This window comes from Aedes albopictus, chromosome 2 (genome assembly GCF_035046485.1).
Source record: "Aedes albopictus strain Foshan chromosome 2, AalbF5, whole genome shotgun sequence".
Lineage (NCBI taxonomy): Eukaryota > Metazoa > Arthropoda > Insecta > Diptera > Culicidae > Aedes > Aedes albopictus.
Window position 1 is genome coordinate 188,329,288 of NC_085137.1, and position 27,846 is coordinate 188,357,133.

Below are 27,846 nucleotides of genomic sequence, written 5' to 3' on the forward strand. Positions count from 1 at the left end.
TTTTTTTCTTGAAATTAGTCCATTTACCCGACGTCTCCACTAGACAGAAATGTCTTGCCATTTTGCTGGACAGATGTGTCATGACAGAAATGTTCTCTCGCTGTTTGCATGGAAAGCAGCGGTGTTGATCATTTCTGTTACGTTTTCTCTTTCTGGCAGCAAAATGGCACGACATTTCTGTCTAGTGGAGACGTGGGGTTAACGAACAACCCAGGTAACCACTAAGCACTGTTCTGAGCATTATAACGGCCATTAAACAGCTTTTCAGTGCTAAGTAGCTCTATATAAGCATTCCTAATGCTTATAGGCACTATAACCAGTAAGAACTAAATTAAGCCCTGTAAGCCTATATAAAGCCTACAAGCTGTAAAGAAGTTTGTCAGTGCTGTCACAGGGCTTGGAGCACATGACGTTTATATCAATCAAAATAGATTTCGACCAAAACAGACTCGAGTCGGTCATGATTAATACATTTTAAACATCCATGTCGGACGGGATTGACGAAACGGGATTATTTTTGGCATGTTTATCGGAATGGTGTTGTTAAATAGATAATGGAATTTGGTTATCTTGATTATTCCATTTTTTCAATCATGATAAACTCCAGCTCGTTTCCTTCTTCTTGTGAAACGTTTCCCGACCATTTATATAAACATTGCTTCTCCTGCATCAATTCCTGCGTTCGTTACCACCAACCTTACCACTCAATCATCCTCATCCCATATCATTTTCAACCCTCGAAATGCCAAAACTATTTTGTTTTTCATGGTTTATATACTAGTTTGATCACACCATCCCCATGGTGCATTGGTGGAGCAGATGAGAAAGGCAACGGACTTGGACTTGATCAGGAACTCGGAGGACAACAGCTAGAATCTGGATGAAGTAGCAAAAAAGCAACTTCAATGGAAGCGAAGGAAGTTAGAAAAGAACAGGAGATAAACATTTTCTTTTCTTTTTTCTTTGTCTCACTTTTGACAACTTTCGCTCCAGAGACTTGGTACGATATTTTAAAGTTGGCCGTATATCAGCCGAATAATTCGCCAAAAGTGGCTTTTGAGCAGCTCTATAAGAGGATATAGAACCAATTAGCTCTGTTAGCCAGGTTCTACATTCGACTATAGAGCCGACTTAATGCCATTTTTACGGCTTAATGGTTACTTGGGAAGTTTTATGAATGAAAATCTGGCAGGAGATGACAGGCACGTAAATATCAATATCATCATTAACACTGTTGTCGTTTCGTTATATGGCTCATTTGCATTGAACTTCCACAGTTCTCTTTTTTTCCCCGAGTTGATTACTGCTCGTTGCTTTAAAAGATGAATTTTTGATGCACTTCGCTTATCATACTATTTTTGTGGCACGGTTGCCGACATGCATTTCATAAATTTCAATTGGCTTCTTTAGTGGTGTTGAGATAATCCCAAGGGGTTGGTCACTCGGCACATTGTGCCCGGCACACATGCCGGCACATCTCGGCACATCTCGGCACACATGCCGGCACAATTCGGCACACATGGGCACAACAATAAAATCTAACGTTGCTCTATAGAATCAATCTGTCAAAATACTCACGATTGAAAAAAAAAAACCGTTTATTCACATTTTTATCAAGTATGCTGGGTTGGATTTTGTTTGTAAACACCAATCAGATCAACAACATTCGACAAAAATTGACAGGGTGCTTCATTAGCGCAAAAACATTCAAAGAAAAAACCCCACTGGGCACGTGCGGCACACCTTCGGCACGTTCGGCACACTTGGGCACACACTGAAAATTATCCGGCACAGTTTTGGCACACATTGGCACACGCTCAAAAATAATGGCACAAACGAAGTGTGCTGAATGGCCAACCCCTTGGATAATCCCATATTATGAATCTTCATGCCAAACTGAGCCGAAATCCAAATTTTCATCAATTTTGGTGCCCGGGAACCTATTTAAAAATCAATTTGAAATTTGTATGGGAGCGATTTGTCGAATCACCCCTTGTCGTAGTTTGTACTGGGTGGAGCTGTCAAACAGTTGCCCAGCTGTCAAAAGGTGATTTCAAAAAATCTCTTTGAAATTGATTTTAGGTACCAAAATAAAGTTCTAAAAATCTGAAAACAAAAAATCATAGCGGCTCAGAAAAAGGTGCTCTTTCATTTAAAAATAAAAAATCATAGAATTTTTCGTAATTTATTGCGCATTGCGCAGTTAAAAGTGCGACGAGGAAGTGCGGAATCTCAAATAAAAGTGCGATTTGGTGTCAGATTGTTCGAGGACTAGCAGAGTCTGAACCAGGTTCGGGAGCAAATGAAAACACGTCTTTACTACTACAAGACTGAACGCAAAAGAGAAAGTTTTATTTGAAATCCAATTACAGACATAAAAGCAACCAGGTTGCTGCGATTGATTCTTACATTAACGACTTAAATTCAAACGTGTGTTACCATTGGCAACCGCATCGTCACGCATGCCATCGCCACCACGTTGATGTTGCACTAGGGTGTGCCACCTCCAACACTCCTCCTCAACATCAACTGTCTCCGTAGTTGAATCGCAGTCATAAAATTTGTCATCACCCTGACCACCAGAAATCGAATTCTTCACTATTCCGTTATCCGCCACCTCGCTGCTGGTGACTCTTTCGTCGTGAACCTTACTTCTACGATGCTTACGGCGACGTTTCCGAGCAGCCACACCCCCGGAATCCATCGACATCGCACGCTCTTTTATCACGTTCAGAGTATACAGTCCGCCAACATTATCAGCAGTCGCGATAACGTCATCCCCGAGAACCAACCGACACTGGTTCGCAACAAACTCAGTTCTTACATTTTTCGTCGCAAGTTTTGAAACCGAAATCAAATTCTCCTTCAGCGTGGGAGCATAAAGAACGTCCGTCAATGTTATCAAAACTCTCTGATTTCGACCGTTTACGCACTCAATCGTACAATCTCCGATGCCACCGGTGTGGATCTTCTCCCCACTCGCGGTCGAAATTATCCGGCAAGCACTCGTGTCCAATCTCGAAAACGCTTTACGATTCTTCACTATGTGCGACGACGCGCCGGAATCAATCACCCACGTGTCCGCGTCACGCGCACCGCTCCTAACCATAAACGTGAACGAATGGTGTTCATTTTCGCGCACTGTTTTAACCTCACTTTTCTTTTTCTCACCTATTTCTTCCAGGAACGCTTTGCAGTTTCGCTTCAAGTGCCCTTCCTGTCCGCAAAAATAGCACATCACACCCTTCCGACGCGTGGTTCCACTTGTCCGGAGCACTTGTTCGTCAGTACTGTCGGTACTGCTTCTTTGCTTCCGCTGCTTTTCCGCTTCATCGATGAGCTTCACTTTTACCAACTCGAGAGTCAACTCCTCCTCGTCCCGGGCCTCCAAAGCCGTGGTCAACGGATTGAACGAATCCGGCAACCCACGCAAAATCAACGCGACCTTGAGGCACTCTCTCATTTCGAAGCCAGAGTTCTCAAGCCGGACGTACAACTTTTCGATGTCCGCCAGATACCGCTCCATGTCCTCACCGCACTGGTAATTCTGGTTCGTAATCTGCTTCAACAACGTTACCTTCTGTCCCAGCGATGCCTTCTGGTGATGGTCCTTCAATGCCGCCCAAGTATCCCTCGCCGTGGTTTTACTTCGAATCAGCCCGTACTGGCTCTCATCCACCGTCAATTGGATCGTGGCCAGCGCTCTTTCGTCTCCTTCAAGCCACGCGTTCGTCACAGGATTCGGGGGAGTTCCGGGGTCGACATACCTCCACATTTGCTCGCGTCGTAGCAGTGCTTGCATCGAAAAGCACCACGCTTCGTAGTTCGTGTTCGTCAGCTTCACGATCCGTGCCCACTCCATCTTCAGACAGCTTCCGGAAAACAGGGAACTTCTAACCTGGGCTGTATTTTCAGGAACGGCTTCTGCTTCTCAATTCGGCGGGTCACACGTGCCGGGCCAATAACCTGTTCGAGGACTAGCAGAGTCTGAACCAGGTTCGGGAGCAAATGAAAACACGTCTTTACTACTACAAGACTGAACGCAAAAGAGAAAGTTTTATTTGAAATCCAATTACAGACATAAAAGCAACCAGGTTGCTGCGATTGATTCTTACATTAACGACTTAAATTCAAACGTGTGTTACCATTGGCAACCGCATCGTCACGCATGCCATCGCCACCACGTTGATGTTGCACTAGGGTGTGCCACCTCCAACACAGATCGTTTCGGTGTCTTCACCGCACTTATTCATTAGCTCATGATGAATATGTGCGGTGAAGACACCGGAACGATTTGATGCAATATCGCACTTTTATTTAAGATTCCGCACTCTGTCGCAGTCCAGTTAGCAAAATGCAATAAACTATAAAAACCCAATTATCACAAACTTTTTCCATGAATATAAACGCACAAACCGCATAACACTGGCCACCGGTAACAACTTTGGTTAGAAAAACAGAGCGACACACCACCAAGCACACCACTTGCTAGTCTGTGACAGACCGGTTGCACGGTTGCACTAATAATGGCGAATCTGTTTGTCTGTGGTTCATATCTAGATTGAGTTTAAATTAGGGCGAAAGTAACATGAGAGAGTTCTCTTCATCGACTCTCTCTTCTGGCAATTAAAGTGACAAGATGCAAATTCAATCGAACTTTTTTACACTTAGACGCTAGGTTGCATCGCAACCTAGCGATTTATGACCAAAAAGTGCAACCATACTTGCATCTTGTCACATTAATTTGAAGAAGAGAGAGTCGATGAAGAGAATTCTCTCATGTTACTTTCGCCCTTATTTAAACTCAATCTAGTTCATATAATTTGCAATTTTCCCGGGAGCAAATTCCTTTTCTTAACCACGACACCGATCGATGCGAATAACAACCCTTCGGTCCGAATCAGCTTGAAAGGCGTCGCGATGCCCGCAGCTGGCGCAAAACGTTAGGGAAAGTGTAAACATCTGAAACTTGGAAATCGTTCTGATAGTTTAGTTTCCCAAAATGTGCGTTTTGTTCTGAGTTAAAGTTAGCTGATCGTATGAAAACTGATAATGAGTAATTGTTTAAAAAGTGGCAAATCTCATCAACGCAAAACCCGACGTAGAACGCGTGTAGTTCGAATCGTTCGCCGTCAACCAGCCGAATCAGCACAACCGACAGATCCCTCCACTGAAAGCCAGCCCATCGGTTCCCATTCGGTCCGCCAAATCTGCATCAAATACCTGACCTGCCCCAATCCGTTGTACGAACGATGGCTGCTGGAGATGATTGCCGAAGCGCAGGAAAAGGACGCCAAGAGCCGCCTGACGCTACAGAAGGCTCTAACGTCCCTGCGGCGCTATCCGCTGCCAATCCGGACGCCGAGGGATTGCATCATGCTGACCGGTTTCGGGATGGGAATTTGCGAAAAACTGGTGGCAAAGCTGAACAAGTTCAAAAGGGATGGTGGGGTGCAGTTCGATGAAGCGGCGAGCGATGCGATGGTTGAGAAGATGCTGAACGATCGACAGGGAGAGTTGTACCGGAAGTTGGTACAGGACGAGGCAGCAGCGTTGGATGAAGAAGGTACGGTCCTTGTAGTATTTACCATGTGTTATGGTCACTCCACATACCTATGTTCTCAAACAGAATGATTTTCCTTCGTAGATAACGAGATTCTGGCACCAACCGAGGAGCAGTTCGAGATACCGGATGATTCGGTGTTCGACCATTTGGAGATCGTTGAAAATGAACATCCGACAGTGTCGAATCCAAAGGCTATTCTGCTCGTCGACACTCAGGAAACCATTGGCAAATCTAAAACCAACCTGGATCGGACCCTGAAGGAACTGGAACAGTACCACATTGACTTTGAGGTTCGTCGTTTGAGTGCCGGTGATTTCCTTTGGATTGTTCGGGACGACACTGGAACCGAGTACATCCTGCCATACATTGTGGAACGCAAACGGATGGATGATTTGGCCAGTAGCATAAAGGACGGTCGATTTCACGAGCAAAAGTTCCGGCTGAAGCAGTGCCGGCTGACCAATGTGGTGTACCTGATTGAGAATCTGGGCCAGAATCGTCAGGTGGGTGTTCCACAGGACACGCTAACTCAGGCGGCGCTAAATACCTACGTGCAGGACTTTACGGTGAAGTACACGGACGATCATCGCCACACGGTGCTGTATTTGTCGATTATGACGGAGCTGCTTAACAAAAACCTTGACGGTAAAACTTTCTGGAACATCACCAACCTATCGGTGGAGGCAACAGCCGCAACCGCATCGGATTTCAACCTAAATCAGCGTACAGTTCCGTTGATTTCGTTCGAGTCTTTCAACAAAGAATCGTCCAAAACAGCCGACTGCACGGTACGGGAAGTCTTCATAAAACAGTTGCTTCAGATCAAGCTTCTCGCGATCGACAAAGCGAACGCCATCGTCGACAAGTATCCAACGCCGAAGGAACTAATCCTGGCCTATGAGCGATGCACAAGCGAAGAGGAGAGGGAAAAGCTGCTTAACATTCCGTACGGACCTACAAGGCGGACAATCGGATTGAAACTTAGCAAAACCATCTACCAACTGTTCATGAGCGACGTCTATCAGTAATGAGGTAAGTTTATTTCATCGTCTGTATTTAGAATATTAAATTTTCAATCCACGATATGTACGGGTAGACCTTGGTGTAGACGCCAGGTGATCCCGCCAAACCGCAGTACTTTCCGAAGGATGTCACTCCGATTATCGTATACGTACAGTAGACACCTTCGTCGTTGTAAATTTGCAACGGTCCTCCAGAGTCTCCCTAGAAGATAAAAGATATTCGGTGTAAATCAAGCTTAACCTTATCTATAGCTGCTGGCATGTAGAAATAGAAAAACCCCCCACATTCCTTACCTGGCAAGTATCCTTCGAGGAATCCCTCGACCCCGCGCAAATCTGCGATACCGCATTCAGTCCATCCTTGAGCTTCCGGTTCGCCTCAAACTGCACCGAGCATTCCTCATGCCCAAACATATCCAGCACCACCTTCAACAATATGGGACTGGTAGCTTCTCCATATCCAATAGTGCCCCATCCGGTGGCGATGGCCCGTCGGTTTTTCAGTTCACCGCTCATCGGCAAGCAAATCGGTCGAATGTACGGCGATAGGATCACCTTGCGGTCCAGTTTTATCAGGGCAATGTCGTTGTACTGGGACGTCAGACGATAGTCCGGGTGGGGAATCGTTTCGGCAATTTTGAAATCTTCCGGGAAGGCCTCGTCGTTCGAGGAATCCAGTGCCAGCTCTCCGAGGCGGACTGTGGTGGCGGGGCCGCTGAAACATAAGTCAGATATTTCCTACAGTTGCTTATTCATACAAATTGGATTCTAATATGAGGAAATAGTGAATAGTGATATACATGATATGTACATTGTAATATATTTATCAAATGACAAATGCAATGATCATCCACATGAACCACCAGCGACAATCACAACATTCACCTGAGGAGTGGATCCGGAAAGACGTCATCAAGTGCAAGAAGTTTATAACAGAAAATCCGAATCTGGTCATCTTGGAGGTGGATAAAGGCAGCAGATCGGTGATCCTCATTTATTTAGTTCAACTTCAAATTCATGATAACACTGAATCAACAATTTGCTGCCATAGGGGTAGTCGGGGCAGTATGGACACCCTCAATATTTTCAAGTATGCGAACTCTTTTGAACTTTGAATGAATGGAGAATACAGTTCATTTATTTGAAACGTAGTTTCAGTAAAGAAATATTCTACCTATGGTCGCATAATTGTCCCATATGAATAGGAAACCCAGCAAAGATGGGACTGATATGCGATCATGGGTAGTATTCTATATTTAAATTATACTTGATTTTACGCGAAAAAGTTGCGTCCTCCGTTTTTTGTGCATGGGAATTATAATTTTCACACCATCTAAAATAAGATTTAGTGAGTGATTACCTGCAGGTCGATTAAAACTTGATAAAGCCTGTATCCGCAATAAACGGGACACAGCCATATTTCGCTGTAACTCTGCAATAGATATATTAAAATTGCTTAAACTTTGCCTAATAATATCTTAAGATGGGTTCATTTCACCTGCAAAATTTCATGTGAATCGGTGAAGTAGCTTTTGCTATAGCAATGAAACAGTAGAACGCGAGCAATTGAATTTTGTACAGCCCCTGGTTTAGCTTGTCAGCGCTGTAACTTTTAAAATTGAAAAAGGAAATGGCTGAAATTTTGAACACAAACCTCTCAATCTACTTTACTTGCATAAGCAAAATTTCAAAAAAATGGTGCACCATCAACAATTTCATAATCGAAACATATATTGGGGCTGACCGTGATTTTAGCCCTTCAGACAACAATTAGTGAGCACCCCTTATTGTTTCGATTGTATTGTTGAAAGTACTACACCGATAATCATCAAATTTTGCAGGAATAATATACACATAATCAACTACCTTCTGTGAAAATTTCATGAAAATTGGCAGAGACATTCAAAAGTTATGAATAGGCAAACATCGCACATAAAAAACATGAAACATTTTCACTAACACTATCCCCTATCAACACCAGTAACTTTCAATCCAATTGCTAAAAGTTGATGAAATTTTGCAAGAAAGTGTCTCTATAAGTATCATAACTGCTCACGAAGGATCATAATTATCCTCACAGAACATTGAATTGTAGCGGAAAAGAACCATCTAGTAGGGTAAAGCACTAGACTTCGCCACTGCTCTAGTCTTCGCCCCCTTCATATAAATTCTATTTTTTATGTATGAAGTGGCGAAAATTAGAGCAGAATTTTAGGGGGGCGAAGTCTAGTGTTTTTACCCTATGCGAATGAAAATTGGTGATAGGGAATCGCGCCACTTGGGCGATGGCTTCTATATTCGTCTGTTTTCCACTATAACTCAGTAAAATTTGAACCAATTGACACAACTTTTGGAATGTGGTGAGATAGGTATAGTATCTACCCGTGTACAGCATTTCAAGTCAATTGGTTCAAAATTGACTGAGTTATAGTGGGAAACAGACGAATACAGAAGCCACCGCCCAAGTGGCGCGATACCCTAATTGTACAAAATCTTAAAAACCACGTCTGTTTGTTTCTTATCTACAGATAAAAGTAATGCATCGATTTTTATGAAATTTTGCACAAATAATAAACATACATCAAAGAGTTCTCAGTCAACTTTTGGTCAATTTTTATTGATTCAGTACAGAGTTACTGCCGTACTTCTGTGTCCCGATTATTGCGGATACAGGCTTTATTTCTAGAACGCATGCAAGTAGTTTTGCTGCATTTACATGCTTAACATTTATAAATTTTCTTCTTTTTTTATATGAAAAAACTATTTTGAAAACATCCTGTTCTACCGGGGCAGAATGGACATTCATCTTTTTGATAGAAGTGGCAAGGGAAAAATATAACCTAAATCACACACCAACCAAATTCTTCGATTTCAGTATATTTTCGGTTAACCCTCTACTTCCCATGGTTGCTCTAGAGCACCATCGATTTTCGACGAACTTCGGACAAACGGAATTAGATGAATATGATGCAATAATTTTTAGAATATGGTTATAACCTCATAAGGTTAACCCAACTACTACCTACTTGTTTCAATAGTTGAACTATTGATAAACAATCAAAAACCTATTGATTTACAACCAAAATTTTTTTCATTGATTTCGAAAATTTTAGCCAATTTGCAATAACTTTTGTTCTACCACTTTTTTTCGGAAACGCTTTTTTGGCATAGATATAGCCGTTCAAAGTCGTGGGAAGGAAAGGGTTAAAAGTTCACTATAGTAGACATAGAGTGAAACAAATTGGTCAAAAAACGACAACAGTGGAAATTAGTTGTTCTAGGCACAGCTGTACATGCCGACAAAAACAAAGCTTTATCCAAAACAGCCTGAATTTAAATTAACTGAACAAAAATGATCTACTTTGCCATGGGGGTGTCCATTCTGCCCCGTCTGCTTGAAGACGGTCATGAAAAACTAACATTTTTCGAAACATTTTTTGAAGAAGATAAATCATATTTTTTCGTGAACACTCTTATGCAATAGCTGCTAAACATCGTAACATCGCTGCCAAGACTTGTCCTATCTCGTTCAGTCCCATCTACCAGCATGTACTTTGTCTTAGCCGCATTCATCAGCAGTCCGACCTTTGCTGCTGCACGTTTCAGGCGGGTGTACAGTTCTGCCACCGTTCCAAATGTTCTAACAATAATATCCATATCATCCGCAAAACAGACAAGTTAGCCGGATTTCGTAAAGATCGTATCCCGGCTGTTGAACCCGGCTCGTCGCATAGCACCTTCCAGGGCGATGTTGAATAGTAGACAGGAAAGTCCGTCACCTTGTCGCAGTCCCCGTCGAGATTCGAATGAACTGGATAGTTCACCCGAAACCCTTACGCAGTTTTGAACACCGTCCATCGTTGCTTTAATCAGTCTAGTCAGCTTCCCAGGAAAGCCGTTTTCGTCCATGATTCTCCATAGCTCTGCGTGGTCGATACTGTCGTATGCCGCTTTGAAGTATATGAACAGATGATGCGTTGGGACCTGGTATTCACGGCATTTCTGGAGGATTTGCCGTAGGGTAAAGATCTGGTCCGTTGTCGACCGGCCGTCGATAAAGCCGGCTTGATAACTTCCCACGAACTCATTCGTTTTAGATGACAGACGACGGAAGATGATCTGGGATAGCACTTTGTAGGCAGCATTCAAAATAGTGATCGCCCTGAAGTTCTCACATTCCAAATGGTCGCCTTTCTTGCGGATGGGGTAGATTACCCCTTTCTTCCACTCGTCCGGTAGCTGTTCGGTTTCCCAGATCCTGACTATCAGCCGATGCAGACAAGTGGACAACTTTTCTGGGCCCATCTTGATGAGTTCAGCTGCGATACCATCTTTACCAGCTGCTTTATTGGTTTTGAGCTGGTGCATGGCATCCTTAACTTCCCTCAGCGTGGGAGTTGGTTCATTTCCGTCCTCCGCTGCACTGGCGTCGTCGTTTTCTCCGTTGCCGTAGGCTCCCGTGCCTACGTTCTCCACGCCGTTCAAGTGCTGCTTCCACCTTTCGATCACCTCACGTCCGTCCGTCAAGAGGCCTCCGTCTTTATCCCTGCATATTTCGGCGCGCGACACGAAGCCGTTGCGGGATGCGTTGAGCTTCTGATAGAACTTCCGTGTTTCTTGGGAACGGCACAGCAGTTCCATTTCTTCACACTCCGCTTCTTCCAGGTGGCGCTTTTTCTCCCGAAAGAGGCGGCTCTGCTGTTTCCGCTTCTGTTTGTAACGTTCCGCGTTCTGTCGAGTCCCTTGCTGCAGCATTATTGCCCTCGCTGCGTTCTTCTCCTCCAAAACCGTTCTGCACTCTTCGTCGAACCATTCGTTCCGTCGATTCCGTTCCACGTACCCGATGGTGCTCTCGGCTGTGTCGTTGTTGGCTGCTTTCACTGTACTTCAGCAGTAGGTTGTCCCAAAATTGCACATGGTCAAAAAACTTGGGGGCTCACCCTGCAAATGATAGCTAAGGGTGTTAGAAACAAACTTTTGTATGACGGCAACTTTCATAAATGACGTTTAGAGGTCGCCCCGGCGAGATTTTTGAAAAATGGCCATTTTTCATAATAAATTTCATACAAATATTTTTTACCGTACAAAAATTGGCAATACCCACTATTTTTATATTTTTTGCAGCTTGATATGGATCCAAACTTCTTGGGAAAAATAATTAACGACATGTTTTGCAGGTAACTTTTTGATACTGAATTTTGATTGTGCGATATTTGCCAGAAAACCGTTCGCCAGAAAACCATTCGCCAGAATGACAAACGCCAGAAAACCATTTGCCAGAATGTACCATTTGCCAGAATACTATTTGCCCGAAAGTACCATTTGCCAGAATGTACCAATCCCCAGAATTTAATATTAAATATTAAATTCTGGGGATTGGTACATTCTGGCAAATGGTACTTTCGGGCAAATAGAAATTTTATTAATTTCCTAAGAATTAATTTCAGTCCATTAACAAAAAAAAATCTTTTGCAATAATTTGATATGTTCACTGCTAGGATGATCTCTTGGTTTGTTTCGATAAAGGACGACTAAAGCTAGACCAACGAAAACAACTGGAAATGATTCACCGGTAGTTATTGAGCAAAGAGAAAATCGATGAAGAGAAATCGATCATTACAGATACGCCTGTATGATACTAAGCGCGAGACTTCGATGTAACTAGACTATGAGCCATTTTACGAGACGTTTTGGATCAGCTGATTTCTCATTTCATGAATGGAAATTTGATAGTAGGTCGCGTCCAAGCCCGTGAGTGTGAATATCAATATCAACACTGTTGTCGTTCCGCAAAATAGACTGTAAGTGTATAGGTCCACAAACATCTAGTATGGTGAAAATACTGCTGACCGAAGTACATTAGGCCGATTGGTCAATAGATAGAATGGTGATCACGAATCGCTATTCAGTGATTATGGAACAGGAATCGGGACGGTTTCTTACATTTGTTCGGTTTTCCAATAATTAGCTGATACTTCTACAATATTAATATTTCCGTATTGTTTTACCGCAATCAACAATTAATGTCAAAATCTAGTCTTACTAACTAAGAAGAACAGCCTATGTTTAAAAGAAGGCAAAATTCACTAGTTGAACATCAACGGTTTCGATGCAAAAAACTATTTTTCTACAACTAAACTATTCTCTCCCCAAGTAACCATGATGCTGAAGCCTTTTTGCGTGCAGATATACGCAACTTTAAGGTTGATTTGAAGCGGAAATGGTCATTTATAGAACCAAATTAAGATTTCACTGCTATAATCTTAGTTCAGTCGCATAATTCCCATTTCCACTTTGAATCAACCTTAAATGTTCTTAATGATTGTTCTAAATACACCGTATATCTGCATGCAATAAGGCTTCAGCACCGTGGTTACTGGGTTAGTTCAAATAGTGATTTTTTTCCTTCTTCTAAGCACAGGCTGTTCTTTCTAGTTTTATTGTAAGACTAGTTTCTTTCCATAAATTGTTGATTATGTTAGAACCATAAAGCAATATTGGTATTGCTGGACTAATAGTTTAATTATTGAAAACAAAAAAAAATACAGATCTTAAACCCATTTATTGTTCCTATATTTAAAAGAAGGAAAGATTCATGGTGAAAATACAGTAGCTCCAACTTCAACAGTTATTTTAACAGCATAAAAGGAGAAAACGAAAAAAAATATGGCCATTCTGCACTTTTTGACCAAATGACATTCGACCCAACGGCCTTCAGTCGAATTCCCTAACACCATGGATATTAAGATTCTACAACAGTAGCCGGAGCGCCATTAGCTATAATGGGGCACGTTCGGTGTAGTACTAGATTTGTAGTAATGAGCTGAATTTTAGTATGGTGAGAAGGTCAATTCTCCGTTTCTGCAATGAAATGATGCAAAAAGCGTGGGTATTATGATCCCTTGCCTAATTTGATGCTGTTTGAGCAAAACTTTGGATAACTATGTTGTTTATGTTGCAAGAAATGGAGGAAACAACAACACTGTTGCCCAAAGTTTTGCTCAAACAGCATCAAATTAGGCAAGGAATCATAATACCCACGCTTTTTGCGCCATTTCATTGCAGAAACGGAGAATTGACCTTCTCACCATACTAAAATTCAGCTCATTACTACAAATCTAGTACTTCACTAATCTGTCCTATACCAAAGCCCAAATATGTTAAGCTCACATGTTACAATTACCTTACCGTGATAAGAGAATGTATTGGTTAGAATCGGCGCAAATAAACTAAGAAGTTCATCCAAAAAGAACAGCAGATGATTAAAAGAAGGAAAAAACTCTGCTGGAATTATTAGAATTAATTTCCTCAAAAACAAGCTTTTTAAAGCATTTGATCAAGTGATATTCGGCCTAATGGTAATGGCTTTCGGGCAGTGACAGTCAGGCTAATGGTATAGGTAAAACCGTCACTTGAGTTATTATTTCTGTGTATTTTACTCGTTGCTTCCAATAGGTTTTTGTTTATGGTATTCGATTGATTTATATGTTTGATCAACAATTCCGGATAATTTTGCTGTTTGGCACAAAAATTATTATTAAAAAGCTTAAAAATTACTTTCAATTGAAAGCAGGGAATCTTTGAAAAATATAAGGTAAGCCAAAAATTCCACATCAGTAAAAGCTGGGAATCCTATGTGTTGAAGAAAGGTAAATCTTTGATGAGTATTGAACAAATTCCGTAAAAATAATATTTGATCAATTGGATCCACATTATGATCAACTTATCCACAAGACAAATTTGTGGAAATGTTCTAATTGAAAAAATAAGCTGTTTTGCGCAATAAAATATTTGAATAACATCAAAGATTTAATGTATTGTGAAGTTTGAAAGGTTTAAGTTCACATCATTTTTTTTGTTTCACAGTGATTTTCCCTTCTTCAAACTATTGCATCTTGCTTTGCTTCATAGATTACCGTGCAAATGTTCAATCGTCTAAAATATTTGTTCACACGTCAAACACAAAGGAAAGTAGCATGTAAACAAACCGATTATTCCATGCACCACCCAAAAAGTGTAACTGACGCTTAAAATTTCTAGCAGTGAAACGAACCAATGTATGCTGAAACTGGTGGGAACATATTGTGGTGTGACAAAAAATTTCTGCAGGGGGTCGAATACGGTGCAAAAAAAGCAATATAAGCTTTTCTTTAAAAGTTACTCTAAATTCATTTCTTGCTTGCTCTTACATCAGTTCTGGTAATTTATTTAACTTTCGCATATAATAAATCTGAACAAAAATTAAATTTTACATTTTGCAATCGTTATTGTGGGCTAATCTATCCCAAACAAATAAAAAAAAGATTTTTTTTAAATTATCATTAGATTGGGAACACTTCAGGATTGAGAACTATGGAAAATTTCTGGGAAATGGTACTTTCTGGGGAATGGTACATTCTGGCAAATGGTTTTCTGGGGAATGGTTCTTTCTGGCAAACGGTTTTCTGGGAAATGGTATTTTCTGGCAAATGTATTTCTGGCCAATGGCATTCTGGCGAATGGTTTTCTGGCAAATATCGCACAATCCTGAATTTTTGTATTTACTAAAATTTGTCATTTTTTGATATACTGTGCATTTTACCCATCATAAAAAGTATCTGAACTCAATGCTAATTCAAAACAATTTCCATAAAAAGATTGGAAATTTTATGAGCAAAAACTTTGCCGAAGACAGCATTGCGTTTTTTCTATCCGTTTTAGAGTTATTCACAATTTGCTATTTGGTGAAATTTGAATTTTTAGGTATTTTTCTAAAAATGTCACATAAGAACTTCCCAAAAACACATACAAAATGTTAAATATATTTTTGCGTTTATCTTACTTTCCTGTCGATATTCTCAATTATTATTCCACACGAAGACGTATGAGTCCTGGACAAGTGAAACAGCCCAGGAAACAGTGGCAAAGTGAATAAAGGCGAATACGTTGCTCCATACCAAATTCAAATCGCGATTACGAACATCTTACGTAAGAATACCGATATGTATACCAATTCAAGACATTCTAAAAAACAGAGCATGTCTTTTTTGATATTTACTGATTTAAACTATCTTATCAACACCTAAAATAAGATACACCGAGGCAAATTGAAACGGATGGGATGAGATGAACCAGTGAGTTAACGTAATGTTATCCAAGGTTAGAACAATTTGATTACCATAACACATACACGGCATACAATAAGACAAGGTAGGCTATTATTGGTAAACAACAGTTTTGGACGTAAACAAGTGACGTCATTTTTATCGTCCTATATGTTGATCAAAATGATAGGGACTACTAGAACGTTTTATTCATGTGTTTGAACGATTAGAACAACATCATTGAACAATAAAATCAGCATGTTTTGCGGAATGTATCACCTTCTAAATGGTATAGAAAATGTGCCGTGCGTTTGATTGTGTATTATGCTCGTATAAACCATTGTCAGTACATAACCGTTAAAAATTCCATGGCCTACTGAGGCATCTCAAAATGGTATTGCTTTTTTTGCACCGTATTCGACCCCCTGCAGAATTTTTTTGTCACACCACAATATGTTCCCACCAGTTTCAGCATACATTGGTTCGTTTCACTGCTAGAAATTTTAAGCGTCAGTTACACTTTTTGGGTGGTGCATGGAATAATCGGTTTGTTTACATGCTACTTTCCTTTGTGTTTGACGTGTGAACAAATATTTTAGACGATTGAACATTTGCACGGTAATCTATGAAGCAAAGCAAGATGCAATACCTAATGATAAAGTTTCTTGCTAGTAGGTCCCTTTCTGTATCAAAGAAAATGGATTTGTCAACGGAAACGAAAATTCAATAAATGATGCCACCATAATTCCTAAACACAAAAAAACAAAAACTTGTTGAGCATACGTGATTTTTTACTTTGTATGTGTTTTTGGGCAGTTCTTTTGTGATTTTTTTAGAAAAATGACTCAAAATCGCAATTTCACTAAATAGTAAATCGTGAATAACTCTAAAACGGATAGAAAAAACGCAATGCTGTCTTCGGCAAAGCTTTTGCTCATAAAATTTCCAATCTTTTTATGGAAATGGTTTTAAATTAGCATTGAGTTCAGATACTTTTTATGATGGGTAAAATGCACAGTATATCAAAAAATGACAAATTTTAGTAAATACAAAAATTCAGTATCAAAAAGTTACCTGCAAAACATGTCGTTAATTATTTTTCCCAAGAAGCTTGGATCCATATCAAGCTGCAAAAAATATAAAAATAGTGGGTATTGCCAATTTTTGTACGGTAAAAAATATTTGTATGAAATTTATTATGAAAAATGGCTATTTTTCAAAAATCTCGCCGGGGCGACCTCTAAACGTCATTTCTGAAAGTTGCCGTCATACAAGTTTGTTTCTAACACCCTTAGCTATCATTTGCAGGGTGAGCCCCCAAGCTTTTTGACTATGTGCAATTTTTGGGACAACCTATTCAGCAGTCCTCTAGAGGGGCCTCATCGAGCTCGCCCTTGTCTGGCAACGCGGCCTCGAGATTCTGCGCGTGTGCTGAGGCGACATCCGGTTGCTTCAGTCGCTCTAGGTTGTACCGTGGCGGTCACCGGTACCGTACATCGTTGATGACGGAGAGTTTTGGGCGCAGTTTGACCATCACCAGATAGTGGTCGGGGTCGATGTTGGCGCCACGATAGGTCCTGACGTCGATAATGTTGGAGAAGTGCCGTCCGTCAATCAGAACGTGGTCGATTTGAGATTCCGTCTGCTGTGGTGATCTCCAGGTGTAACGATAAGGGAGGCTGTGTTGGAAAAAGGTGCTACGGATGGCCATATATCCAGTGCTGAAAATTTCATTTCGCCATATCTAAATTCAACCTCCTAAAGCTCATTTTATAAGCTGAACCTGAAAATATGCTATATGAAAAACTTGTGCGGCTAGACCAGTTTTGCAAGAAAGTCACAAAAAGCCGCTATTTTTCAAATATTTGATGTAAATGTCACGGGCTACCTTTGCAGAATTGGTCTAGCCGCACAAGGTTTTCATATACCATATTCTCAGGTTCAGCTTCTAAAATGATCTGTAGGTGATTGAATTAGGATATGACAAAATGATTTTTTCAGCACTGCATATATCTACTTACGTGCTAACCCTAATTTGTATTCGAATGAGTGTTATCAGTTTCGTACCTTTTAATTCCGCCCTTATTGCTTATCCTTTGACAGATACGCGTATTTCGACTACCACTTGTAATCTTCCTCAGTGTCAGCTATCCACTCAAAAAACCTAATTTGTAGTTATTATCTAAAAAGGTGAGAATTTATCGCTAAAACAAGTAAACAGTACTTATGGATTAGTTTCTTAACCTACACAGAAAAAAAATGTAATTAAAATTCAGCAAAAAATCATGCACATAAAGGGAATGCTAGAGTTGGTGCACTTTTCATGAGATATAATGTAAAATTACATTTCCATTGTGTAAATTTCCACCAACCATCGCGTAAACCATCATGGACTCCAACCGGTTACGTGACTATTAGTGGAAATTTACACGATTGTAACATAATTTTACATGATATCTCATGTAAATATGCACTAACTCTAGCATTCCCATTATGTGCATGATTTCTCGCTGAATTTTACATGAATATTTTTTTTCTGTGTATGTATGTGACTTAAATTACTAGGATTAGCCTACGGACTAGAATTGCCTTCTGTGCAAGTGCTACTAAATGTGACCCTTTGGCTTGATAAAAAGGTGAGCGAACAAAATGTACATCTAAAACATATTCCTAAACATATAATAACATATATATATATTATGTATAAACAGGTTTCTACGGCACAACAAGAACCGCCCACCAATTCCTACTTTTTGGTACCGTGCATAGGTGAGACATTATACCTCAAAACAAAATGTGAAAAAGTAAAAAAAAACTAATTCTACAGATTACCTGTATCTACGAGCGGAAATTACCAAGAATTTAGCATCAAATAGACGACAAGAATCACTAAAGTAAGCCTTAAACCTGTAACGTATAAACTTAACCAAACTTAACTATGTTTTTTCAGGAATTTTATAACTTTCGTCCATTGAAATATAAAAATACGGAAGGAAGTTCATGGAATTTTGATTCATTCTCGTTGCGATCAACAGGTGGCAGTGTGCTCATGAAAGACACCGGGCAAAAGTTTTTGTCGAATTTCCTTTAAGAGTTACGTCTGTGTCAGAACTTTGAACGTGGGTAACTGGAGGAACATCCATACCCAAGACCGAACAGACATAGACGAAGCTCTACTAAATATACATACGGTGCAGATATAAAGCTACACTGAACACTGTAGGGTATTTACGATTCCCGTTCCGGTCGGGAAATTTATCTCGACTCCCTGGGCATAGTGTTTGATTGTGCTTGCCTCACAATTTACAAATTCATACAATGGCAGGCAAAAAAGCCCTTCAATTCATCGTTTAAGATCAACAAAGATTTTTTTTTTATAACAGGATAAGTTTTACCAGCCATTTTTCCCTGCAATTGCCAAAACGAGTTACTTAGTTATAGCATTAAGGGGTCGAGGTTAGCTCTTGTTAGTTACTTCAGAAAACTTAAAAGAACTGGGAAGCATCCACTCCAAGTCAATGATTCGTTTGAAAGCTCAGTGATGCATTATGACACCATAAATGCTCGTTCTCGTAAAACGTTTCGACCACATCGCGCCCATCTCTCTCTCTTCTTGGCGTAACGTCCTCACTGGGACAAAGCCTGCTTCTCAGCTTAGTGTTTTATGAGCACTTCCACAGTTATTAACTGAGAGCTTCCTCTGCCAATGACCATTTTGCATGTGTATATACTCTATGCACAAGGAAGTCAAGGAAATTTCCTTTACGAAAAGATCCTGGACCGACCGGGAATCGAACCCGTCACCCTCAGCATGGTCATGCTGAATACCCGTGCGTTTACCGCCTCGGCTATATGGGCCCATCGCGCCCATAGATTACCCTAATGAACATGCACGCACTAACTTACCTTTCCGGGGAATTGATACAATGGCCCGCGGTCAGAACGAATCTATCGGAGACCAATGAACCGCCGCACAGGTAGCGCACCTCTGGTGCCACACCATATCCAATCAGTGCCATGTGGGGGAATTCCCGCGATTTAGCCGCTTCTCCGTTCACCACCAGCTCAATCGCTTTGTGGCCGCATTTGTCCAGCCGTTGCAGCTTCGGCTCTTCCGCACCGACCGAGTTGACGTACTCTTTCGAGAAGACGGCTTCCCCGTACTCGATGCACTCTGGAATACGATGGAGTCATGCGGTCAGTCAGACAGTATAGTGAGTGAGTGTTTGGTGAGAACAAAGATCAAACAATGACGTTGTTGGTACGTGCACTTGTTGCATCTCATTTAGCGTCGAGTGCACTGCTTGACCGGGATACAGGTGAATGCGTCTGGGTAATTCCATGTCAAAAACGTGAAAGAAACGGATTCAAATGAATCATTCAATTATGTATGATATCTTGCGAAAAAAATGTGTTTCTCCATTTCTTTAAAACATCCCAATCGGGACAAGGCCGCATCTCAACTTAGTATTCTATGAGCACTTCCAGAGTTTTTAACTGAGAGATTCCTCTGCCAATGACCGTTTTGTATAAGACCTTTTCATACAAAAAAAACAAAATTTCTGGAATTCATCCAGTCACCCTTACATTCACATCCTAATGCTAAAACAAACTTCTGGTCAAATTTTCAGCTGAATTGGTCAAATCAGAAATGTGTTTTTTGGCCCTTTTTCACTATTGAAAAATGCCCATGAAGGCTGGAAGCCACATAAAATATCGCGGCAACCACAAAATGAAAGATTTTTCTATTCCTGTTGAAAACAACAAACAAAACGTTTATTTCCCTGCACGGAAAAAATCCATTCCCCTCATCATGAATAAAAAATCATGTTCTTATGATGTCTGCCAAGTCATAATATCATGGTTATGATTCATAATATCATGAATGAGTTGACCAGAATTATGAATAGAAACATACAATTTCCTAAATTTTATTCATGTTCGTTTCCTAGCGTTACACTTATCTGCCATATGTAATTATATAATTCGCGCAGTCGTCTAGCACAGACATGTGGAAAAAGTTAAAGCTGCTATTTTTGCAAAGTTTTTATTTGTTCAGAGTAATAAATGTGCATATATTAGGAAATGAAACAACATGAAAACAGTGTGCCCGTAAGATTCGGCAGTTTGTTGGGAGTTGATTGACTGAAAAGTAAACGCGCAAAAAGTAAATAGTGCCCAGTTCGCGTTTTCGTTGTGCCATTCGTCGTAGTTCCGAGTTTATGTACGGAGGGTGAAGCAAAGTGGAAATCGCGCCCAAGTGATGTGAACTAGTAGTAGAATAACTAGCCACAGAAGTCCAATGTCGCGACTTTTCGTGTGACTAACATCTAGTTTGCCACGCCCTTACAGCGTCAGTAGCGGTACTAGAAGTGTCAAATAAAATTTGTTTACCAAAACAAAAGATTCTCTTCAAGCTGGACACTTAAAAACAATCAATAATAACAATAAAAATTATAAACTTAATTATATAGGAAAAGTGACTACAGCGCCATTGGAGTTCTAGTGTATTTCTATTGAACTAGTGAACATTGGATATGGTTTATAGGGCATCTATAGCCTAGTGGATGTAGCAGCCAAAGAAAAAAATAGAAAACCAGCTAAATATGATTATCCAGTGAGTTCGATCATTGTTGTTCTCTTTTATTGCATCTTGCTTTGCTTCATAGATTACCGTGCAAATGTTCAATCGTCTAAAATATTTGTTCACACGTCAAACACAAAGGAAAGTAGCATGTAAACAAACCGATTATTCCATGCACCACCCAAAAAGTGTAACTGACGCTTAAAATTTCTAGCAGTGAAACGAACCAATGTATGCTGAAACTGGTGGGAACATATTGTGGTGTGACAAAAAATTTCTGCAGGGGGTCGAATACGGTGCAAAAAAAGCAATATTTGAACATGACATATCTTCACTTACAAGAGGCCAACTAAAAAGTGTTGCTTGCTCATAGAAAAAAAAAGGATTATGGATAGGTCCCAAAATCATAGAAATAGATCAGAGCCTATCACGTATTTTATTTACTTCTGATTTTAGTTTGTATCGTTTTATTAATCTAATTAAAAGAATTTGGGACCGACGTCGACGGAATCATAAAAATTATTCTTAATTTCATGAATTCTATGCATGGCTCCATATCCTTCAACCATAGTTTTATGAATTTGATTAAGAAGCATTTAGGTCCGACGACGACGGAATCATCAAAGTATTTTTTTGATTCCATAAATTCTATGCATGGTTCTACCTCACCAAACCATAATTTTATGAATCTAGTGGTACATACAAACATTTTTGTATAGGTTTCACTTAAGTCATGTTCAAAGTTACTTTGACATATTATCTTTTAAATAAAATCTAGAAAACCAAGAAAACCCAACAACCATTAGGTCTCAACAAAAGGGATCTCAACATCTACACCGGTCTGTACACTTCCCCTGCAGATACCATCTACAAAAGATCGGAGCAATCCAAACCTCAAATTGCCGCTTCTGTGACGAGGAGAGGGAAACATCAGAACACATCCTATTGCTATTGCAGTGCACTCACCCAACGTAGGTTCAAAGTTCCCAGCAAGTCCTTTTAGGGCCTGCTGACATATGCATCTTATCTCCCAAGGACGTGTTTGGCTTCATAAAGCTAGTCTCGCCAGAATTCTTCATTACACCAACAAAGCTAGCCATGAAAATGTTTGACACTTCTGAGGTCATTTTGACAGACCACACACATGCACGAAAAAGACGGATCATATATTCTACTTTATCGATCTTGTTTCCGTCCTTTTCATGCTCATGTTGCATCTGTCAAAATGACCTGTGAATTGTCAGTCATTTTGAGGTTAGGTTCGTTGGTGTAATAAAGAATGGGGGAGTCACATACTGTAACTCAGGATCTCTATTCATCAATAATAGATGGTCTTGAGTTCAGTCGATACCAAGGTATCTCAGTGACAAACATGTTACTGAGATAACTTGCGTACCACACAGCAAAAGGGTATATCACAATAGTTCTAAAATCTGGACGCAGTGATCTTCACCCGACAAACGAGAGAGAGAGGGGGTTTTGAAATCGGACGCAAATTGGCGGAGATATGGGCCTTAAAAATGACATGTTTTTAAGGGGGTGACCTCAAACTTTTGATCGGGAGTGTACACTGTGGTGCGTAATTAATCGGAAAACGCCGATTTCAAACAAAATGATCAACTTTGAGATGCTGTAACTATGGTTTGCTTCGATGGATTGGGCTCAATTTTTGACACGGAACTAAAGAGCGTAAGCTGGGGTCATATTTATCTGTGGGTCGAAACTGATCAAATGTGTTTCTTTAAAAAAAAAGTATGTTATTAATACTTTCCTTGCTGGCATCGTGCTGTTAGAATCTGATACTAAACTATATTTGTAAGAAAACTGTTTAAAAAATGCTTTGTCTACATAAAAAAACGACTGATCAATTTCTTCCCGGAGATCAATTTGACCCCGGTTTACGGTTCCAAACGTTTCTGTTCACAAATCTGGGCATGACAAGGCGTTCAAAATGTGCAAAAGTGATCGGACAGCGGTGCCGCTGTCTTGTAACTTTTGCGCATTTTGAACGCCTTTTCACGCCCAGACCTTTGAACGGAAACGTTTGGTACTTCGTTTACGCAACATTCAGCATATCTTTAGTTCCGTGTTAAAATTTGAGCTCAATCCATCGAAGCAAACCATCAGGTATCAGTAGGTCGGCTCCAGAGGCACGTTCTCCTCCATTTGGGAAACTTGTGCCATCGCCCTGAACACGGATGGGACAGGGGAAAGGGCAGGTAAGAGAATAGGATCGTCATACACGCGTAAGCGTTCCACCACGGGGACGGCAATCTGTTTTTTCACTATGGAATTTGACAGGTTGAATTGTGCCTCCTTACGTGGAGCATAAATTTATGCTCCAGCTAAAATATTCACCAACACAGTCGTGAAATTTGAATGTTTACCTTTTTACGAAGGATATTGGTGCAAAACGCTTGCATCGCATTGAATCTCATAAAAGTGTTGATCATGAAAAAGCGGCATACTTGATAATTTTGCAAATTGAGATTGTCAATGTCAATGATTGTCAATGAGGTAAAGTTCCTACAGAGAGTGTATTTTTTTGTGAAAAGACACACAACACCCTTTTTCGCAAACATTGTTTGCCAAAGTGCGTTTTTCCTCATTTTCTCCCGCTGCTGTATTGAGTGAATGGTGGTATTAGTGAGCTCTGGTTGCGCATGATAAGCGGCAACAAAATCAGATCACCATTGCACCCCCGTGCGTTCCACAGTGGGTTCAAACAGCGCCCTGAAAAGAGCACTGTGATAAAGTATAAAGCGTAAAGAGAGCCGATAGCTCTTTACCACAGCGGGTCAAGAACAACAGAACGTCCTGAAGATTCAGGTTTCTGAAGTCAGTTTCACTTAACAAGTGTTTACCGAGTACTCGGAAACGCAGTTGCGCAAAAACTGGACAGTTACATATCAAATGATACGAAGCTCTATAATCGGATTCACAGCTATCACATGCAAATGAATCAGCTTGCTGAATATTCGCCATGTTCCCAGTCAATGCTTTGACCAGCATGCTGAAATTCTGCTTTGACAGATTTTTTTTTATCTGTACTAACGAGATTTTTAGCCCTAGGCTAGTTCATCTCGGGACCCACGCTTTACTTCCCTTCCGAAGGAAGAACTCACATTTTTGCGAGTTTGTCGGGAGTGGGATTCGATCCCAGGTCCTCGGCATGATAGTCAAGTGTTCTAACCATCACAAAGGTTCGCCGGCATTGCCCGAAGGCCATACAAGCTTTCTTGATTCTGAACTCAACATGAGGTGTCCAAGAAAGCTTGGAATCAAGAATGACTCCAACGTACTTTACCTGTTCAGTCACATTGATGTCACATTGATTTCAGAATCAAAGAGACGTAAAGGTCGAACACCATTACGGTTTCGCTTTTCCGTGAAAAGAACAATAGATGTTTTACTCGGATTTACCGAAAGGCCCTATTGGCGACACCAACCCTCAACTACCTGAAAAGCGTTTTGCATCAGGTCGAAAAGGGTGCTGATGCACATACCGACTAACAATGTTAGGTAGTCGTCGGCAAAACCATAAGTAGGAAAACCGCTATTATTGAGTTGCCTCAATAGCGTATCTGCTACGAGATTCCACAAAAGTGGTGATAAGACTCCCCCTTGGGGGCATCCACAAACACTCAATTTTCTAATCGCCGCTTGACGCAATGTCGTGAAGAAATTTCGGTTTTTGCGCATTTGGTGAATCCAATTGGAAATCATTGGAGATATACCATGACCCCGTGCGGCTTCCAATATGGCATCGAAAGGCACGTTGTCAAAGGCGCCCTCGATATCTAAGAAAACACCCAAGCAGGATTGCTTTTGACCGAATGCCTTCTCGATATCGTAAACAACTTTGTGTAAAAGAGTCACAGCGGACTTTCCAGATTGGTAAGCATGTTGGTTCACATGAAGAGGCACATTGGCCAGATGAACATCACGGATGTGATGATCGACAATGCGTTCTAAGCATTTCAGAAGAAAAGAGGTCAAACTGATAGGTCGTAAGCTCGTCGCTTCTTCATACGACGCACGACCCACTTTCGGAATAAACTTTACAGTAATATCCCGCCAGGATTTGGGAATATACCCTGTAGCAAAACTGCAAACAAGTAGTTGTTTCAAAACATGTTTGAAATGATCAAATCCCTTCTGAAGCAAAATAGGATAAATCCCATCTGCCCCAGGAGATTTGAAAGGAGCAAAGCTATTAAGTGCCCATTCAATCGATTCTAAAGTTATGATACTCCGAGCCGAAGCTAAAGAATCATAACTACAAGAAAAGACATCAGGTTCATCCGAAGATGTAATATCCACACATCCGGGGAAGTGTGTACTGAATAAACGTTTCAAAACTTCCTTATCAGAGGAAGTGAAATCACCATTTGGCAAACGAAGCTCGTTCACTTGAAAATCCCTAGATTTTGCAAGGATTTTGTTCAATCGACTGGCTTCACTCAGACTGGAAACATTTGTACAAAGGTTTTTCCAGCCGGATCGTTCAGCAGACCGAAGGGGTGACCGGGGGTTCCTGAAACGCAAAGTTTGCGAAGTAACATTCACATGTTCAAACAAGATGTAGCGATGGTCAGATAAAGATTCTTCATCTGACACATGTCAATTGGTCAGCTCGTGACTAATTCTGCTAGAGCAAAGCGTTATGTCTAACACTTCCTCTCTAGCAGATACCATGAAGGTTGGGCGGTTGCCTATGTTAATCCAAGATCTGTACTACTTAAGTATTCCATCAAACTGGAGCCTCTCAAATTGATGTTTGAGCTGCCCCAGATTATATGGTGAGCATTAGCATCACTACCAACAATTAGCGGAAGGCCTTTTGAAGTGCAGTATGCAATGACTTGCTTGAAAGCATCCGTAGGGGATGGTTCATCATGCGGTAAATAAACCGAGCAATAAACGTATTTCCTGTTGAGGTTTCCAACAGATACATCGATTGTGATAGCACATACATCTCTAGTAGTTAGTTCAGAGATGAGTGTAGCAACGATTGCGTTGTTGACAAGCACACATGCTCGAGGCATGACACGTGAGTTTGCCATTTCATTTTGACTGAAAGTAGCAAACACCTAATTCACAAGGTTTCCTAGATAGAAACTCCCCTTACGAAAGTAAGGTTCTTGGACTAACGCCACTTGGGCTGTACCATTTTGCATAAGTCTACAAAGATTGATCGTTGCAGTTCTTTTGTGCTGGAGATTGATCTGAGCTATCCTAACCGTAGCCACTACCCAAACTAGGCAAGAATAAACTCTTAACAATCACAGCACAAAAAAGAATAGCAACAATAAAGCCAGATCGGTATCGATTTGAGTGCGCCAAAGGCGAGGATGCACAGAATACACTGTGTAAAACGCATAATGCGAAACCATATAGGTGAAAATTTAAACTAATTAACAACATCTTCATAATCCCGCCCTTATTCAGCCTCAAGTATGAGATTGAAGAAGGGCAGCTGATTGTCTCGGAGAAACACAAGGTTCACGGCACTAAAGCCGCATAACACCTTGAATTAGGGGTCACCTGATTAGTGGACTCCTACCACTGGAACAGGCGGTCCGTAGTGCTATTCTTAGCCAGTTGAACCAACCGCTACCGACACTATACAGCTATCTAGGCTGATCGGGAAAAGAAGTTAATATTGGTGATCAACTTCATACGGGCCCGAAAAGCCACCTCCCGAATCCCAATCGCTAATATATCGTGCTGTTTTCAACGAGTATCTCTCAAAAGTATGTAGGTATCCTAAAATTCAACGGATGTGAATTCGGCTCACTTTTTTTCTCAATTTGACATGGAATTACTCAACTGTTACCTCCCACCGGCTAATAAAGCGAGGTGTGTAAACTCTCACCGGTCCAGCATCACTATCGCTGCTGCACTTATGTGCGTACACCTGTATGCAATGTCAATTAAATTAGCGTACTTTCCGCAATCCGTGGATGATTACTCATCGCCGATGGGGTCAACGGGGCACTTGTCGAGGTTGTTGTTTTAGGCTGGACTCCATCTGGACAGCAAACAATTTGAACCCGACCTAGAAAGCCACACTTGGTCGGATTCGCACGCCGGTTTCGAATGTCATCGATCACCGAGGGGCAATCGGATACGGCCCGGCAGACTCCGGCCGCGTTTGTGCGCTGAACGATGCACTCATCTCCCACAACTACTGCAATTATACGCAATACGAAAACTGTGGTTACTTATCTGTGGGATGGTTTTTTTGTCGGTTCAAAATTTTCAAATCACCTAAATCCTCTTCTCCATGCACGACAATCGCTGAAAGCGCCAATACGAACAACAGCGATCGGAACCGAACGGTCAAGCAATCGAAAATACTCATCTTTACTGATTCAGAACCGGCACTCGACTAAACGCAGCTGGACGCGTTTCATTTCAGCTATACCTACACATAGGCTGCGAGGGGATCACTGCGCCATCCGCCGCTGTTATTAATTAGTGACCTGAGTGCCGTTCCGTTTGAACTCGAGAGGATTATCAAATATTCTGCTGCCGAGCAGGAATGAATAACAAATTTTGGTCGTGTTGATGGAAGTTTTCCTGCTA

The 27,846-nt window shown here is 41.0% G+C and overlaps 2 protein-coding genes across 3 annotated transcripts in view; one reads left to right on the plus strand and one right to left on the minus strand.

Annotated features, from left to right (window-relative positions):
- Positions 1-4,903: 4,903 nt before the first annotated feature.
- LOC115253436 (crossover junction endonuclease MUS81-like) overlaps positions 4,904-27,846 on the plus strand; it is a 32,310-nt gene continuing 9,367 nt past the window's right edge. Inside the window, exons 1-2 of the mRNA XM_029858890.2 lie at positions 4,904-5,566; positions 5,648-6,598. Coding sequence (XP_029714750.1) covers positions 5,053-5,566; positions 5,648-6,594 — 1,461 coding nt within the window. The 5' untranslated portion in view covers positions 4,904-5,052 and the 3' untranslated portion in view covers positions 6,595-6,598. The remainder of the gene's footprint in view (positions 5,567-5,647; positions 6,599-27,846) is intronic.
- On the minus strand, positions 6,571-27,827 carry LOC115266916 (venom protease-like). Of its 2 annotated transcripts, none has more exons than XM_029873538.2 (5): positions 27,529-27,827; positions 27,206-27,448; positions 19,578-19,845; positions 6,883-7,303; positions 6,571-6,790 (listed from the first exon to the last, which is right to left on the minus strand). In XM_029873538.2, exons 1-5 carry the CDS (start codon positions 27,620-27,622, stop codon positions 6,623-6,625), a joined length of 1,194 nt encoding a protein of 397 aa, XP_029729398.2. In that variant the 5' UTR covers positions 27,623-27,827; the 3' UTR covers positions 6,571-6,622. The 2 variants fall into 2 exon arrangements, with proteins under 2 accessions (XP_029729398.2, XP_029729399.2); XM_029873539.2 differs by having other exon boundaries at positions 27,206-27,445; positions 27,529-27,826.